Source organism: Polypterus senegalus, chromosome 8 (genome assembly GCF_016835505.1).
Source record: "Polypterus senegalus isolate Bchr_013 chromosome 8, ASM1683550v1, whole genome shotgun sequence".
Lineage (NCBI taxonomy): Eukaryota > Metazoa > Chordata > Cladistia > Polypteriformes > Polypteridae > Polypterus > Polypterus senegalus.
In genome coordinates, this window is record NC_053161.1 from 97100673 (window position 1) to 97118321 (window position 17649).

Below are 17649 nucleotides of genomic sequence, written 5' to 3' on the forward strand. Positions count from 1 at the left end.
AGGAATACGGCCAATGCCGCTCGTGGCAGCCAAGATGGGGGTCGTATTAGTGAGGACTGTGGCTGCTAGAGTCTCCACTAGTTGAGCTAGCAGTGAGTGAGCTGGGGAAACAAAGAGGGAGTTGTGCTGGGTTTGTCCATTAGATCATGAATGATCCAATAGCTGATGGTTTAAATCTTGTTTAACTCTAAATTTTTAATCTCACGGATTTTCACCTTTTTTTAAGGATTATTTATTTATTGGAAGTTTTGAGCACTGCAATTATTGAACACTTTTTTTTGATTGTTTTTAATAAAAGCAGTGACACACTATATGCACCTACCCCTTCCTGTGTGTATGTATTTGTCTTCATCCACTGGCAGATCTCTCAGGTATGTTATTGGCAGCTGTCGGTTTCATAGGCCCCCGGAAGGACCCAGTACCATGGAATTGACCCACACCAAAACACAGAGAAACAGCATACAGTATCTCAGGTTGGGATGCTAGTGTAATGTTAGATGTTCTTACCCCAAGTTGCCCTGAGTGGGGCCATTTTGTCTCTGGACTTAACTTGGAGTCAAAAGTAAAATCTTATAGCAATAGACCATCATTCCATTCTGCTCAGCAATATTTCTCAGCTGTTTTTTAAGCTGTACTCTGATGACCACTTCAAGCACTTCTAAAAAATTTGCTCCTAAAAGCAATGGATGGCTGGTATAAAACACACAATTCAGATAAATAGGCAGGAGCATACCTATGTAATAATTTAAAAACTAGCAAAAAAATTTTAAAGTCAATTCTGAAACTAACAGCCAGTTTAAAGAAACTAATATTGGAGAAACAAAACTAAACTTTCTTGCCCCAACCAAAAAACGGGCAGCAGCATTCTGAACCAACTGTAACCTGCGTATAAAAAGCAGACCTCATAAAAGTTAATATTGCAAATTAATGTTCCTAGGATGCAAACAAATTTGCACTATCAGTAACAAATAACCAATGTCAAAATATTTATATTCCTTTTTCATTTTTTGTTTCACTATCCATGCAGGTGGCACAATGGCTACGCGGCTGCTCTCCAGGAGATGGTGGGTTCGCTTTCCGGGTCCTCCCTGTGTGAAGAGCACTTTGAATAATGATAAAAGTGCTATATAAATGTGAAGAATTATTATTATATTAAACTGAAATAATTCTTTTAATAATATTGTAGTGAGGAAGGGCTAATAACAATGACACATATACACCAAATGTAGTTAAATTCAAACTGAGCTTGTTCATTTCAAATCAACAATCCTACTATACTGATGTACTGTTTTGGCTGCAAGAAACAACCACAAAAATAACTAATAGCACAAATACTCTACTTTCTCCATATATTAATTCTTCATACCACTCTACCCCAAAGAAGACTGTTACTACCACACTGGATCCGACTTATTCTTTTGGTTGCAGACACTGCGCACATTCCTACCTCAGTACCTCAACTATGTTTGGTTTTGTAGACCATTTTGATCTATCATGATATTAAAAATGCTCTGTAAAAATGATGTACAATACTTTTGATTATTTGCATTAACCCATATTACTATTCAGTGATACTGCACCTAAATACATGCTGGCACTGGAACCAGACATTTGGGAAACTGCCCTACGGAAGCTCTGAACCGCACAGTGATAAAAAATGATGGGATAACCCTTATCTCGTACGTACGTGAAAACATCTCGTACGTACGCGATAAACTTAGATTAAAATATTACAAAAGTGTGCTTCGGGGCTTCCTAATTATGACCTTACCAAGGCCGTGGCGCTTCAGTTTGACGTCACTTCCAGTGCTTGTAGCGCGGTGATATAAAAAAGCAGACGGATGGGCTTTTATTTATTAAAGGAGTGTGGGATGGTTAGAGTTGGGTTTAACAGCAGCATGCAATACCTACGTCAGGTAATGCCCAGAACGTCAGTCACGAAATGCCCATCACATACCCCATTACACTATGGTTATGAGTAGGCTTGTGGGAGGGTAAGGGTTTAGTTTACAGGTATTCGTCTGCACACTCGTACGGAGCACCTGAGGAGATATGGTGTTTTGTTTCTTCCAGGGAAACAATTTGGTGCGTACAACTTACTATCTCGTGCCCACCACTTGCCATAGCCTGCGCACCAGGCTCTTTAAAGTCGCACCTGCCAATATTGCGTGTGCGCCGCATACTTTCAGATGAGCACCAAATGCCGTCACGTGCTACTGTATATCATTTTCTGGAAACAGGACATATCACTGAGCAGTCTGATGTTTTCCTCACACAGTTACAGTCCACAAAAATGAATATTGGCAAGTTTATAAAGATAGGTTATGCATTCAAGCCCAGATCGTTAAATCCACGAAGCAGCACCACTAACCAATGCACTAATTTATAGTAAAAGGAAATTACATTAGTTAGCCATTTACTTTCTAGCCCGCAGTTTGTTATTGCCACAAGTTACGAAAGGAATTCATATCTCACTTACTGTATTTAGTGCGTGTGAAGTTTACCCAGTTCAATGCGGGTTCACTAATTTAATTCTCTGGTAAACCTGGTACACTCGATCGCATATCTGAACTAATGAACTGTGTGATTTAACGTGCATCTAAAGAGTGAAAACATCTCGTACGTACGTGAAAGTATCTTGTACGTACAATATATTTTCACGTACATACGAGATAAGGGTTATCTCATAATTTTTTATCACTGTGCGGTTCAGAGCTTCCGTACTGCCCAGACACACTATGAAAGCATTTCCTTTCAGGTCATTTTGAATATGTTATATCAACTATAAAATGAACATATATTACTTAACTCTAAGTGTACATCTCTCTAATTACTCCTCTTTTGTACATCCAGTTCATTTTCAATGCTTAGATTCTTCCTAGGTTTTACTGCCATGTGTTTATGTATTAAATTATTTCATACCTTGTTATATTATTTTTCTGTTTTAAATTGTGTTCTTAAGTGCATGAAGCTGATTTTAGACTGCATATGCTGTGACAAGGTGCTATATAAAATAAATGTTGATTGGCTGAGTTTGATAATATATTTTTGTGCACACCTTAACACTCATCCGTCAGTTTAAAAAAGATAAAATTTAGTTTACACATTCATGTGTATTAAAACAATGAAAAATCAAATATAATTAAAAAATATTTCTTCTTACCTGCTTTGTAGAAAAGTCCATAGCAGTGATAGGAATAGGCTCCTAAAAGAAGAATTAGCATGTTATTTTCATTCACTGTACCTCATTTACTACAACAATCTCTATTTTCTTTCCATTATAATTGTGTTCATGCATCTTAGGAATCGTTCATTTTTCAATCCTGACTTCTTACCGTGAAAAAACAGGACAAAATATGTTGTTTCATATTAAATTAAAACACTTCTAATGGATCTTGAATTTATTGTAAATTGTATAATAGTATTTCATTTTAATTTTATTTATGCCAGAGTTGATTAAAATTTTAGTATGGGAAAAAAGAGAACACTACCAACTTTAAACTGACTAATTTAGACAATTAGCCAGTCACTTAACAGGCAGATGTGGTTTACTCAGTAGACAGTCCATTAAAGGTTTTTAACTTTAGTGAGACTGTACCTGACAGCCTAAAAAGGCTATAATTTGGTTTCTAAAACTACTGTATAATGTATTACAATAAAAATACAATGTTAAAATGTAGAAAAATAATATCTGACACAAGTAAATGCAAGGCTTTGACTCATATTACAGGGCACTGAATATGAAGTACATTCTTTAAGTATACTTTTTCTAGGCAAATCTAAGCATTATAAAGTAGAACTATTTTGAATGAATATTAAACCATTTAAATATGTAAAAGAACAGGTCTGAAGTCTTCCTGATTTAATATCTAACAGAGTTGCTGTGCTTACTTTTGAATGGCCATCCCTAAACGTATTCATTATTTTATAGTTTACTTTGTGCATGTACAGAGCCCTCCATTGTTACACATGCACAGAAGAGAATGAGCAGAGATGAAAATGTATTATTAGAGGTCAAATGTTTAGAATTACCATAAGGTGTAAGTTAAAATGCAAAACATATCATATGAAACATGGAAAACAATCATAAACTAGAAACAATTGCACTTACACGGAATACAGTCATTTCTTCTAAGAGCACTTCCTCTAAGTCGTGCCATGTCTCCTTGGGAATAGTCACAACCTTTAGAACAGTGCCAACATCTTAAATATAAAAGAAGCAAATTTCATTATACTTTCAGAGCTTACTGAAAAAAGTGTATGGGCTGATTATATTACTGTATATTGTTACACAGTACATTACTGCACTTAAATTATCCATTACTGCACTTAAATTATCCATTCATCCATCCATCCCTCTACCAAATCACCCATTCATTTTTATTGTTTTGCTTATCTAATTTATGGTTTATTTATTTTAAAGTTTTTAGCAATTTAATGCTTAAACAACAATAAAGCTGTTATGCTTTATGAAAAATTGTACATTAATGTTTCGCAATTGACTTTAAGGGTCAAAATATTATTAAACTTGTTAACTGTGGTTAAGACTTAGTAAACACAGACCACACAATTTACAATTAATTTTTCAAGATAGCAGTTTAGTATTTTCACCATTTTTGAATAATTCTTTTTGGCCCATTGTAAAATGCCAGCTAAATAACAACTGTGAAAGTGAACTTTACAGGCAACAAGGAAACAAGATGATTTTAAAACTTACAAGTCTACATTTACCAGCATGTAACATGTTGCCAATCTGTTCAGTTTATGAAAAAATAAATTGTGAGCTTCCATGAAGATAAGATATTTCACTTTTACAAATTATTGTCCAAAAGAGAATTGCTTCTGCATGCTTATGATTAGTCCAATAATTTCACATATAAGTACCTGTTCCTATGAACATAACGTCATACTGTCCGTCTTCTGCATCAACACGGTCAACCACAATCTGTGTGAACTGATAATCCACATCAGTCTTGATAATTATTGGACGATTATTTATTGGATGAACTGGATTGTACATGGCAGGATGACTCCGTGCGAAGGTAATAACATCATCTGGGAGATCTTTTGTTGAATCAAATCCTCCAAATGTTTTGCTTGGACACTATTAAACAAAAAGTATATTAATACACATATGAAAAGCAGACAAATTATTATTAAATATGTATGTAAAATATTGATTTGTCAATTGAGTATATATAAATGTAAAAAAATTTGTAAAGTAAGTAATGTTTGAATACATCAAACATTTTAACATGCAGTATATTAGTTCACAAATATTAGCCCCAATAATTTGTATTATAAAATGATGTAATCACACTGAACATATAAATGGCTAGCATGCAGTAAAGTAAATGTAATAATTAGATAACTATATACTCATACTGAATACACAGCAAAAAAGTTAACATTGACTGAAAAGCCCATAGGCATGTTGATTCAATTCTTACAATTTTAAATTTCAACATGTCAAAATGAAGACAATTTTAAAATATTCTACTTAAAATAAAAGAGGAATCTATATGGAGCACTGTCTGCTGCGTTCAATAGTCTGGTAACATTTTTTGATTTTATATGACTTATATGTGACAACTATTTGAAGTATAAAGTACAATACATAGATATCAGTTATGAGGTAACGATCAATGTTTACTTGAATGCTTGATTATGGAAGCAAATATTAATGAAATTATTAACTCTCTAGTAAAACTCTGCCTTTAAAAACCTCAAAATATGCATAAAATGTTAATTTTGTACACAGCTATTTTACTTACAGTTCCTGGTCGTGGATAAGGGACCCTTCCCTGAAATGGTACCCACTGATAGTTTGGTCCCTCTCGATGTGCATAGGGGCCCAGAAATACTCGCCTCACATCAGACATACTGTATGTACATACTGCTGATCCTTTGAAGATGTTGCTGAAAAATCCATAAAACCAGTTTAGTATATTGTTTAACCATAAAATCACAACATGAGACGTGCATTAGTTCAAAACGTGAACACATTTGCATTTACACTAATTATAAGAATTTAACTAAATGTTTTATTATAGCTGTCTGATCTATCAATTGCATCACACAGCAATTGAGAAGTACCGTAACTAGTTTCTATAAAGGGGAAGAAATACAAACTAATTAAACTCCAACATGTTGATATTTTAGGGTGTAACTTCAGCATGAAATACCATTGTTTTGAAATATTAGAGGTACCTAATATCAATCCCTTCAACGCTACATTACTGTTTCCATGTAAAGAGTACTGCACTATGTTTTCACATTCATTTAAATATAAAACAAAGACCCTTCTTTACCTTCCAGACCTACACTGCTCTGTTCCTTCCTGCCTAAAGTCTCACATTTCGCCCTTCACCCCTCCTGCTGCTCTGTTTCTTAACTACAAGTCATATATACAATGCATTATTCTTTTACTTAGACAGGCCACTTTAGAGGACCATGTTGCCTAAGTAAACCAGCTATGTGCAAATGACAAATCAGTGCCGTTATTGAGCAGCTTTCCTCTCAGTGGAAAGAAAAAGTCAACCTACTTTTCCTTATATGTCTATATAATATGTACAATATGTATACTATGTATATATATATATATATATATATATATATATATATATATATATATATATATATATATATATATATATATATATAGAGAGAGAGAGAGAGAGAGAGAGAGAGAGAGAGAGAGAGAGAGGCCACATCAGGTAATAGTTTGTTTAACCTATTGAATATATGCAGTTAGAAATTGTTTACTTCACATTTTGATAAGTGCTTGGTGGCAAAAATTCCCCCCCACCCGACACCCCCACCAGCTGATCTTAATTTATCACATAGAGATCAATGCATGTTGTGTGAAAAGTAGCTCATTATACCAGTTCTAAAATAAATACAAAATATTTCCATATATACAGTTCCAGTGAAAAGCTTAATGTAAAAGTTGAAATAATATATATAGTAGTATATACTCTATAGAAATATACTGTAATTTATAAAAAAAAAAGGTACTGCATACCCAGCTTACACTGATTGCAAAGCTGATCACCTTAATGCTATTATTATTTTTAGCTTGAAAATGCTGTATATTATCACTTCAGGCAGAACAGTATTTAAAGTAAATTGCTGACAAGATAAAAAAGACTACCTTGACGTTGTGAACACTGCATAGATAATTGGATTTTTGGGATCTTTTGAACTCATTAGGAAGACATCCTCTGCAAATTAAATAATGACAAAATTGGGAGAATTATGCAAAGTGTCTGGCTTGTTCGTATTACTAAAAGCACTGCTGAATGATTTTTAATATCATTCCAGAAAGCATAACTGTATATTATGTGAAAGTATATTCAAAATCCTGAAACAACATAGTTAATTTTTACACGGTGTCCCTTTATTAAATCAATCGCTTTTCAAACAACATTATTAAATAATGAAAAGGTGGATGAATCTAAGAGCTTGAACTTTGAAGGACTATTCAAGGCAAACCACTGAAACATATCCTCATGTTTCTTAGAAGCTATTGCTGTTGCAGTGGCAACAGGCTGAGGAATAAGTAAATGAGAGGAGACCTCACAGATTGTATACTGTTATTTCTCTTGAATATACCTTAAACTGATTTCCAAATAAAGATGCAACTCTTCTTGATATAATCCTACATTTGAATATTTTTAATATTTAGACTCCTTTTTAAGCTCTAAGACAGCACTACAGGATTAGAATGAAATATAGCTTTTTTGAAGCCCATAGCCCTATATCTTTGAACATAAAAAGTCTTACCCAAATACAAGGAAAAGTATTTATGTTGGTGGTTTTGATAAAATTATACTATCAGTCGCCAATAAACATTTGGGAATTAAATAATACAGTAAGAAATACACACTCTGTAGACTATGAATTCAGTACATGAAACAATAAAAATTCATAATTATGTAATACTTACGAAGTTCATCAAAGTGGGTATCAATTCCATTAGTTCCTGGTACAGCACAGATCAGTCGTGCTTTCAGAAAGGTTGTCCACTTGTTAACAAGGCTTCTATGACCTCCAAAATCATTCTGTTCAAAAACAATAAAGAACAATACAGACACAGAGAGGCCATTTGATTAATTGAACCCATGCAACAGTCTTCATAACAGTCGCACCATCATGTTTGTAGCAATTTAAAAAGTAGGTTCCATGTCAAGCAGGATAGGTGGCACAGGAATGAGGGTCTTTCCCACTCTGGTGTGATTTTCATAAATAGGGTCATGATGGATGTATCAAAAATATATTACTCAAAAAACTAATCAACCAATAGCAGTCTTATCTTCTGAAAAAGGCCAGTGACAAACTTCATTAACACAGGATGAAATTAGCAGAGTAACAAACATGCTACAGTTGGTCAACTAAGAACTGAGTAAAAAAAGTGTTGCCAAAGGAGACATAGAACCCATTATATCTTATGACGTATGAGATACTGCAGGTGACAACCTAACCATCTACCAACTCAGCTAAAAACAGGAAGGTGCAGTTGCACTGGATACTATAAAATTTAGGTGAATCCCAGTTTGTACTGATTTGTGCTGATGAACAGATGAAAAAAGGGTGAAAACTGTAAGTTTATGCATTGATCCTCTCCAGTCAACAGATCATAATCTAATCAAGCATTTGTGGAAAAAGAAGAAGCAAATTATTTGGAGTAAAGAAGAACACCACCAGACAGCATGTAACAACTATGAGCTACTATCCCAACTACACAATTTTAATACCATGTTTGGTCCATGCCCTGATAAATTCAATCCAAGCTGAAGGTAAATGAGAGGAAACTAAAGTAACTGGATAAAACTATAAATGAAGGGAGGTCAATGTCCAGACTCCTCAAGGCAATGACCAGTGTGGAAGTCATACCCAGATTTTTAGAGTTGTGAAGCAGTTTACATGTCATACTGATGTATTCAATGCCAATGTATAATGTTTTTATACGTAATATTTTTAATTGATGCGTATTGGTGAATAACTCAAAGTGATACTGTTTCAACTGAAAAAATATACTTTGGGATAATAACAGTTTAAAAGCATATTTATTGCAAACTAATACAACACTTATATGTGCAAATAATACCCTTATAAAACCAGAGTAATAATATGTGTGTAAACACATATAGGCATGCACAGTATTGAGGTATATTCATGTTGAGTTTAATGAATAAACTTTTATATGCTAAAAAATGTTTTCTCTGGACAATGTTTTTGTAATGAAAAAGTATTTTTTTTTAATTTTTAGTAATGTTATAATATAAATAAGTAGCAGAATGAATACATTCCTGTCTATTTTCAGATGCATATTTTTTAATACAGTACTTCTTCATCTTTTCACACTTTTGTGTGAGGTTGGTGTGCTTACTCTGTTTTCTCCAAACAGCTCGATCCTGTTTAATCTCCTTGCCAGTCAAACCCTTTTCCTTATATTTTCTTTTACTTTATCAATCCACCTCTACTTTGGCCTCCCTTGATTTCTCCTCCCCTGCACATACATCCCCATCACTCTTTTTTCCAACATATTTATTGCCTCTCATCATCACATGTCCAGACCATTTCGACCTACTGTCCTGTACTTTCTTGGATATCTCCCCAACTTTTGTTGATCCTCTGATTGCTTCATTTCTTATTCTATCCTTTTTTGTAACTCATCCACCCATCTCAGACTTCTTATTTCTGCCACATCTAACTTCTAAACTCAAGTCGATATACTTTGTAATTCTAAATAACTATATTCAATAATATTCTCTCATCTGCTTAATCTAACTAAGGATTGAGGGAAGACAGCATCTATATGACTCACTGACCGCATGGCAGGGAGTATACTTGGACAGGATGCCATTGACAGTGGGGCCCATTCTTGCACATTCCCACATTAACATTCACAATAAATTTAGAATAACTTGTAAGAAACAGTCTGTTAAACTGTTGTTTAATTTGCATCACAACAGTTACAAACTGTGAGCTAAGTGCATAATAATTTTTAATTGCAGTGTTATCTTGTTTATCATTGTCAATTTAAATTTTGTACTATTCTAGTTTACCTGGTGATAAACAAGAATATAACATGCAGTGTGCAATATGAGCTTCCTAGTAATGTCACTATAATTGACATCCATAATGTTTTTGGAATCCAGACATTCCTATCAGAGCAGTGGGGAAGTACTTTAATATCAAGCACTAAGCATGAAAGTGAGCCAAGATCTCTAGATGGATTTACAGTAGTAATCCCTGGAATTTTTATATGCTCCTTAGAGACTAAAATGAGTACATAGTGCAGTGCTTCTCTTTGTCTTGCCAGACACATCATGTGATACTCCGGAAAATAAAAGCCCATTAAGTAGTAGTTGATAGAAGTCAAAGAGCTGTTAATAATAATCACTGAGCTCTGACAAAGGCAGGTATTCTAGTAGTTGTTGCTATATCAAAGAATTCTCAAACTTCAAGACTAATAAGTGGGGAGACAAGACTGTAGCAGCTGCCAATTAAATCTTAGCTGCAGTGTAAAGTGACCTGCTTTTGGCCTAGTAGCATGCATGGGTGTTCAGTTTCTCAAGTTCAGTTTTCCTCATCATCACATGTCAAACTATTACTGAGGAGATTTAAGAGCCCTATGCTGCCTCTTGACAAGTTTCAAATCTCTTGGGGACAGCAAGAGGCCCTAGAGAGCAAAAGGTGAATATGCTTAAGAATGTTTTTGAATTGCAGTCTTCCTTTAATATTTAAATAGTTATTTGCATTTTAAGCTTTATTACCTTACAGAGCTGCCCTATTCTTGCATGAGTTGCTTTTCCAGAATGTTCTCCATCCATTGCATTTTCTCGGAAGAAGAAGTAAATCTTATCATCTTCTGGGTTATCACTTTCAGGTATTAGATGAGCACTGATAAACCGAGGATCTACAAAATAAGCATCAGTTTAATGAAATTTAGTGGCAATTACTAGATTATTTATAATATTCACATATTAATGGCACAAACATTGTTTCTGGAGATTGATTTGGCTTACATTGAGCAGGCAGTAAAATTAATGTATGATATTTTCATTGGGCAACTTTACATTTTGAAGAATACTGCTACAATTATTTTTTCTGAGGAAAGCTACTGTGTGCTCTCGGCAACTCTGGTTTTACAAATGAAATCTTAGCAGACCCCCCTTTCCTTAACAGCTGTATATGTTTTTGTGTGGCTTGCCTGCTCTTTATAATTTTGGTAAAAGAAACATTGTTATTATATTTAAGAATTTCCTTGTGCACATTTTCCAAGCTTAATTACAGAAATTGGCAGTGAAAGGAAAAACAAGTGAAACACCTTGGAAAACATTCCACAGTTTGGCTCTAATGAAAATAAAATCTTGAGCATGGAAAGCATAAACTCCATATTCAAATCAACCTATACAGTATTTTATAATAAAGGACTGCCAGCAAAAACAGACTCTACATAAGCATAAACAAAATTATTTTATGTATGCAAAACACTGCCCAAAAATACAGTTATCTATCATATTACAGTCTAACACCAGTATCATACAAATGTAAAAAAAAATTTTAAACATGATGTGATATGGAAATGGTATTAAAAATATACTACTGAGTACCATCATAAACCTACAGCAGATGTAATCAGCTTTAGTATTACGTAATGTTTTTAAATTTACTGTCTGAAATTTTTGTGAAAATTATTTTTCACATGTTTTAGTAGTGTCTCCCATCTCTGTCATACATATCCCCTCTACAATGAAAATTATATTCAACATGAGGTTTTAGACTTTTCTTCTAAATGCAGACCCTTCCACCATGATCCATATAAACGGAAAATCTGCTAGAAGCCTTGGATGTAAAGTCTCTTGTGTTTCCTTTACTTCTATTAAGTATTTTCAGTTCTGCTACATGAGAATGTCATTGAATTGACTCTAATGCAAACAGCAGAAAACACGCCTTTCAGTCACTTAACAGTTTAGACAGTTAGTGTAGGAGACAAAAGCAGTTTGAATATTGAAATTGCTGACATGTCCATGAAATGAGAAGCAGAAATAAGCCCTCAGGCAACACACGTGTGTAAGGCAAAACAAAGCTGTCTTGATCTTTATTAACCCAGAATGTTTAAGGTGAATGCTTTTGTCCACTGAACACACAAGCAAGCTACTCTTTTTACTTATATATCTAATTGGAATAAATAGCCTAAGGAAGTAGTTTTTCTTCATGAATGCAAATATACAATGGTCTCCTATCTTCACCTCACTTGTTCTTTTAATAATAAGGTCAGTAATCATTGCTAATCATAGCATGGGACAACCTGAATGAGTGAATATACTGTAATTATTGCCTAAATTTCCGGTCATAACACTACCAGCCAATAACACTGCTGTTACACATTGCCTTGGTCCTAAATTAGATTTTTTGATAGTGCTAGATTTGTCAGTTACAACTTATACTTGGTTGGCTACACCTAGAAATTTAATCTTTCATAGACATTATCAAGAGTATCTGCTCTTCTCTAAACTTCACTTTTGTGGTACAATAGCAGATCTATTTTCCTTCAGTTTCAAACTTGTCATTACAAGACACTTTAACTTCAACCAATTGGCTGACATCTAAAAAAAAAACAAAAAAACTAGAAAAACAGAAAAGGCATCCAAAATTGCATATGAAAAATACAGAAAGCGAAACAAAAACAAAACATCTCTTGTCCTTCATCAGAGCATGTTGCAAGCTTCGCAGGACAAAACGGTTTGTCAACATTTAAATTTCTATGGAAAATAGGTTATTTTAAAACTGTAATTAAAGGATTTGCCATTGTGCATACAAATCGTTCATTATGATGTCAAAGACTAGCTTTAAAGCTGATTGGTGGAAGGTAAATAATTCTTCCAAAACAAAAACTATGATGTGGATTAGAACAAGAGAAATCTGAGATAATGAGAACGACTTGGTAGGACACATTAGAAATCATGTAGTGCACGTTGCTGCATTTCACCAATTGTCACTCAGTTTTATTCCAATTCACAGGGAAATGATGAAGAGAAGCAGGTTAAAATACAGGTGGAATTTTAAAATACTTCAGCAACTATTATTCTTTGTTAACAGTTGATTTAAGCAATAATCCAGACTTTTTAAAAAGTGAAATATGATAAACGCAGTACACGTACATCTTCCAAGAGCAAAATACAAAATGCAAAAAGTACAAAATATATGAAACTATAAAACTTTACACAAATGCCACACAGTACTGATTCATATTTCCAAATTTATGATCATAATTCAATATTTGTTTTCTGGTATAAAAAGCTCATCTCATTCTTAAACAAGAGGAATTGAATCAAACCATTTGAACACTAGCATGTATTAAATATAAAGTATAGAATGCTGACAAAATACTGTGTGTATTTGAGACATGATGTTACTAACATTAATTTTTAAAATTCATATTAATTATCCATCCATCCATTATCCAACCACTATATCCTAACTACAGGATCACAGGGGTCTGCTGGAGCCAATCCCAGCCAACACAGGGCGCAAGGCAGTAAACAAACCACGGGCAGGTCACCAGCCCACAATAGTCATATTAATTAATTTAATGTAAACAACATGCAAATTTTTATTAAAGATCTTTACATTTTTCTGGAAATTAATAGCAACATGGTGAAGTGCAGTGGTTAGCACTAATGCCACACTCAACAAGCTTGCCTGATCACTGTCTGTATGGAGTTTGAACATTTTCCCTGTGTGTGTGGCTTTTTCTACCACCACAATCATCCTCCTTTTGTGCATTACAATAATTGGTGACTCTAAATTTGTCTGATATGAGTAAAAGCAGGTGTATGTCTAAGGTTGTTTCCTTAAATGGGCTAGTGCCATACTCAGGGCTGACCAATGTTGCCAGAATAGGAACTAGGTCCTATTGACCTTGAATTGGATAAACACATTAGAAAATGAATGGGTGAATGGAATAGCATAATACTTTAGCAAAATTAGCTCTGGCAAGCACATTTTGAGAAAATACTCCATTATTCACTTCTTAGACCCCAAATGCTGTACTATAAACCAGAAGTAATATAAAACTTACATTTCATTGTGCTGGTTAAAAATTATTTAAAGCTGAATATACCACAAATGCATAAAAAGGTGTTGAGAATTTGGTATGACAGATGTGAAAAAATATGCTGCATATATACCACCCAGTCACTCTGCAAAAAAATCACTTTGTAAGTGCCTTCCAGTAGATTATTTTACTTAAGAAATACCTAGCATTGCTTTTAAGAGCAAATAAAGAAACTAAGCAGTTTTTTTTAAACAAGGCCAGCCTCTTTATATGACTGTGGTGGAGACAGGAAGTCCTGCTCTGTCTGTCATGGGAAAAAAATATGTATACATAACCAAGACTTTCTAAATTTCCTTTTCCAGTACAGGGTCAAAGGATGCCAAGCCTATCCTGGCTGAATGGTAGCAACAAACTCTAGACATACCAGTCCATTGCAGTGCATATTCTTATGCAAACCCATACCCATCTAAGGTAGAACAACAAATTTAATTTAACACAGACATCTTTGGAATGTGGGAGGTAACCAATAAAGGGACACCCATACAAGTTCTATACAAGTATGGAGAGAATAAAGAGAGTGGTTGAGCTCCAACCAAGCTTGCACTCCAAAAAACACTACTGTAAGCCAGCCTTATTATCCATTGTGCCACAATTTTATATTAGATTGGATTAGATTAACTTTATTAAACCCAAAGGGAAAAAAAGCAGTGAAAACGTTAAAAAACAAAGATACAAACTCACAGGATAAATAATGTAATCAATCAATAAATAGACAAATTATAAAGATTAGGCTCCCGGGCTGGAGCCGGCCGGACGCCAGGAGGACGTGAGGAGGGCTTGTGCCTCCTCCAGACCGCGAGGGGCGCCCGTCCTGGTTCTGTTGGGGCCACGGGTTGAGGGCATGGAAGCCCTTCCCTGTAGGGGCCCGTGGTCACCGCCAGGCGGCGCCCCGATGCCGGTTTATCCCGGCGGTTGCCGGTCGGGCAGGAGCCCGGCGGGACGCTTGAGGACCGGAGGAGGGCGAGTGCCTCCTCCAGACAGAGTGGGGCGTCCGTCCTGGTTAGGCACGGGCCTCAGGTACAGGGCTTTGAAGCCCAGCCCTGTAGGGGACCCGTGGCCACCGCCAGGCGGCGCCCCGGTGCCTGATTATCCCGGGAACCCGACACTTCCGCCACACCAGGAAGTGCCGGGGGGAAGACATTGTGTGGCGCCCGGAGAGCTGCCAGGAAGGCAGCCGACACTTCCGCCACGCTGGGGCGTGGCAAGGATGGAGGAAGCACCTGGGGCTCATCCGGGGCATTATTTAGGCGCCCCTCCAGTCATTGGTGGAAGTCGGGAGGCAGAAGGACTGAGCTGGAGTACGAGGACAGGAGGCGGCCAGGACAAAGGCACAGAGACTGTGGGCCCTGGACTTTGGGGGATTCAGTGCCAAGGGCGCTGGGGTTGTGAGTGCACGTGACTTTTGTATATTGGAGAATATTGTAAATAAACGGTGTGTGGGGAGCAAAATATGATGTCCGTCTGTCTGTGCCGGGGCCAGCGTTCACAGTGGCGTAGTCGGCAGGATGCTCCGCCTGGGACAAGGCGGGGACCTGGGTTCAAACATTCAATTTCTGTGAACGGCCCGGCGCAGCAGCGGACCCCACACACTGGCCGCGGGAGCGCCCGTAACGCCCGGAGCGCTTTACCTCGAAACCGCCGCCGGACTGAAGAGAGGCCATCCCCGGGTGCGGAGGAGGAGCGGGCCTCGCTGGAGCGCAGCGGGCTCCGAGAGACGCGCGGTGGAGAGGGACAGCCAGGCCGGCGTTGCTTCGCTGAAGGCCAAACCGAGGCAGGGGCCTCGGCACGACGGGATTCGGGAGGTGAGTACCCTGCCCTGCGGGGTGGATGTACCTTGTTCTCCGCAGGGAGGGACGAACGGATCCGCGTCTGTGGCAGGAGCACGCGGGCCACGGGCTGTCGACAGCGCGCCGGCGTCCGCTGAGGAGGCCGCGAAATCGAAGCCGCAGCTGCGGTGCGGCGAAGAGGCACGTCTTCGCAGCCAGCGCAGGGGAGACAAGATGGCCGCGGGCGGTGGTCCCGCCGCTGACAGGCATGGGATTGGCGGTGTGTCTTGCGTGCCCGCCGATGATTGGATAGAGGCGGGCCCAAGGAATGCCAGTCTCGTGCCAAACCGAGACCGATTGGGCCAGAGGGAGTGGCCCAGAGGAGGCAGGCGTCGCGTGGAGCTGATGGACAGGTAAGCCCACCGACGTCTGTCTCTCTCTTTCCACCAGCGGCTCGGCGTGCGTCGGAGGAGTCCCTTCGGCCCGCCAAGCCGCCCTTAAGGAGTTGCTGCGTGTTCTAGTCGCCAGTGCGAGCAGCTGATGGAGAAGGCGGTCGCGTCGGGACTGACACCGCGTGAGACGGAGGAACGGCGCGGCGCTGGAACCGGAGGCAGGCAGAACACGGCGGGAGTGGTGAGTGTTGCCGTTCCCGTAAAGCAAGTGGGGGGGTTCGCCGAACATGGCTGTGACTGTTTACAGGACGAGCGGCTCCGAGTAGGCAACTTCCCAACAGCGGATGCGGCGGTGCAGACAGCTAGCGAGGCTGGGAGATCGAACACGCAAGGGCTGGTAGGATCGGGCTGCTGAGTGCCCTGGGTCCAGCGCCCTGCGCTTCAAGCCCGCAGCTGTCTCCTGTCGCTCTGCCTGGACGCAGACGGGGCTGGATTTGAGCTTTTGCTGTGCTCAGACCCAGACCGTCAGCGCCCAAGAAAAGAAGGAGGAACCGGCGGGTGAATGCCGGTTCCTCCGATAGGAGAGGACGCGTGCTGGGTGCGCTGGCCCTGAGAAGGGCCGCCGCTGTGCGGGCAGAGGAGACCCTGGGCGGCGGGGCGACCCGCCTGCGAGAGCGGTGCCGCGGTCGAGCAGACGGGCATGGAACCTGCGGCGGAGGACTTCAGCAGGCAAGTCGGGGGCTGTCGGAGGGGGGCAGGAGCACGGTCGATACGGAGACCGACGGGCGCTCGGGATGAGTGTCCTGGCTGTGCTTCTGGCCCTCTTTTCTTTTATTTTACAGGCCGAAGCCCCGACGAGCGCTGAGGCCGACGTCGACGGGGACCTGCCCGCCTGGAACGCAGGCGCTCGCGGAGTGCTCCACGCCGGGAGGCCTACAGTGACCCCGCTGGGGGGAACGGCGGGGGCGAGAGCGGCGCAGACCACAGGGGGACGTTTGCGCCGGCGAGGGTGCCGAAGACAGATGTCCCAGGGTGCCGTGTTGGACCCTGGGGACATAGTAGGACCCTCGCTGGGGACGTGCTGCCCTTTCGGGTTGTGCCGTTCGGACCCACGTGTCCTCGCTAGCGGTGGGGCACTGTATGCTGCATATATACCACCCAGTCACTCTGCAAAAAAATCACTTTGTAAGTGCCTTCCAGTAGATTATTTTACTTAAGAAATACCTAGCATTGCTTTTAAGAGCAAATAAAGAAACTAAGCAGTTTTTTTTAAACAAGGCCAGCCTCTTTATATGACTGTGGTGGAGACAGGAAGTCCTGCTCTGTCTGTCATGGGAAAAAAATATGTATACATAACCAAGAC

The 17649-nt window shown here is 38.8% G+C and overlaps 1 protein-coding gene across 1 annotated transcript in view; it reads right to left on the reverse strand.

The window, feature by feature from the left end:
- sema3ab (sema domain, immunoglobulin domain (Ig), short basic domain, secreted, (semaphorin) 3Ab) overlaps positions 1–17649 on the reverse strand; it is a 311024-nt gene that overhangs the window by 18516 nt on the left and 274859 nt on the right. Inside the window, exons 8-14 of the mRNA XM_039761470.1 lie at positions 10782–10924; positions 7949–8063; positions 7154–7223; positions 5775–5919; positions 4885–5104; positions 4112–4203; positions 3164–3205 (exon numbers count right to left, since the gene is read on the reverse strand). Of these exons, the coding sequence (XP_039617404.1) occupies positions 3164–3205; positions 4112–4203; positions 4885–5104; positions 5775–5919; positions 7154–7223; positions 7949–8063; positions 10782–10924 (827 nt within the window). The remainder of the gene's footprint in view (positions 1–3163; positions 3206–4111; positions 4204–4884; positions 5105–5774; positions 5920–7153; positions 7224–7948; positions 8064–10781; positions 10925–17649) is intronic.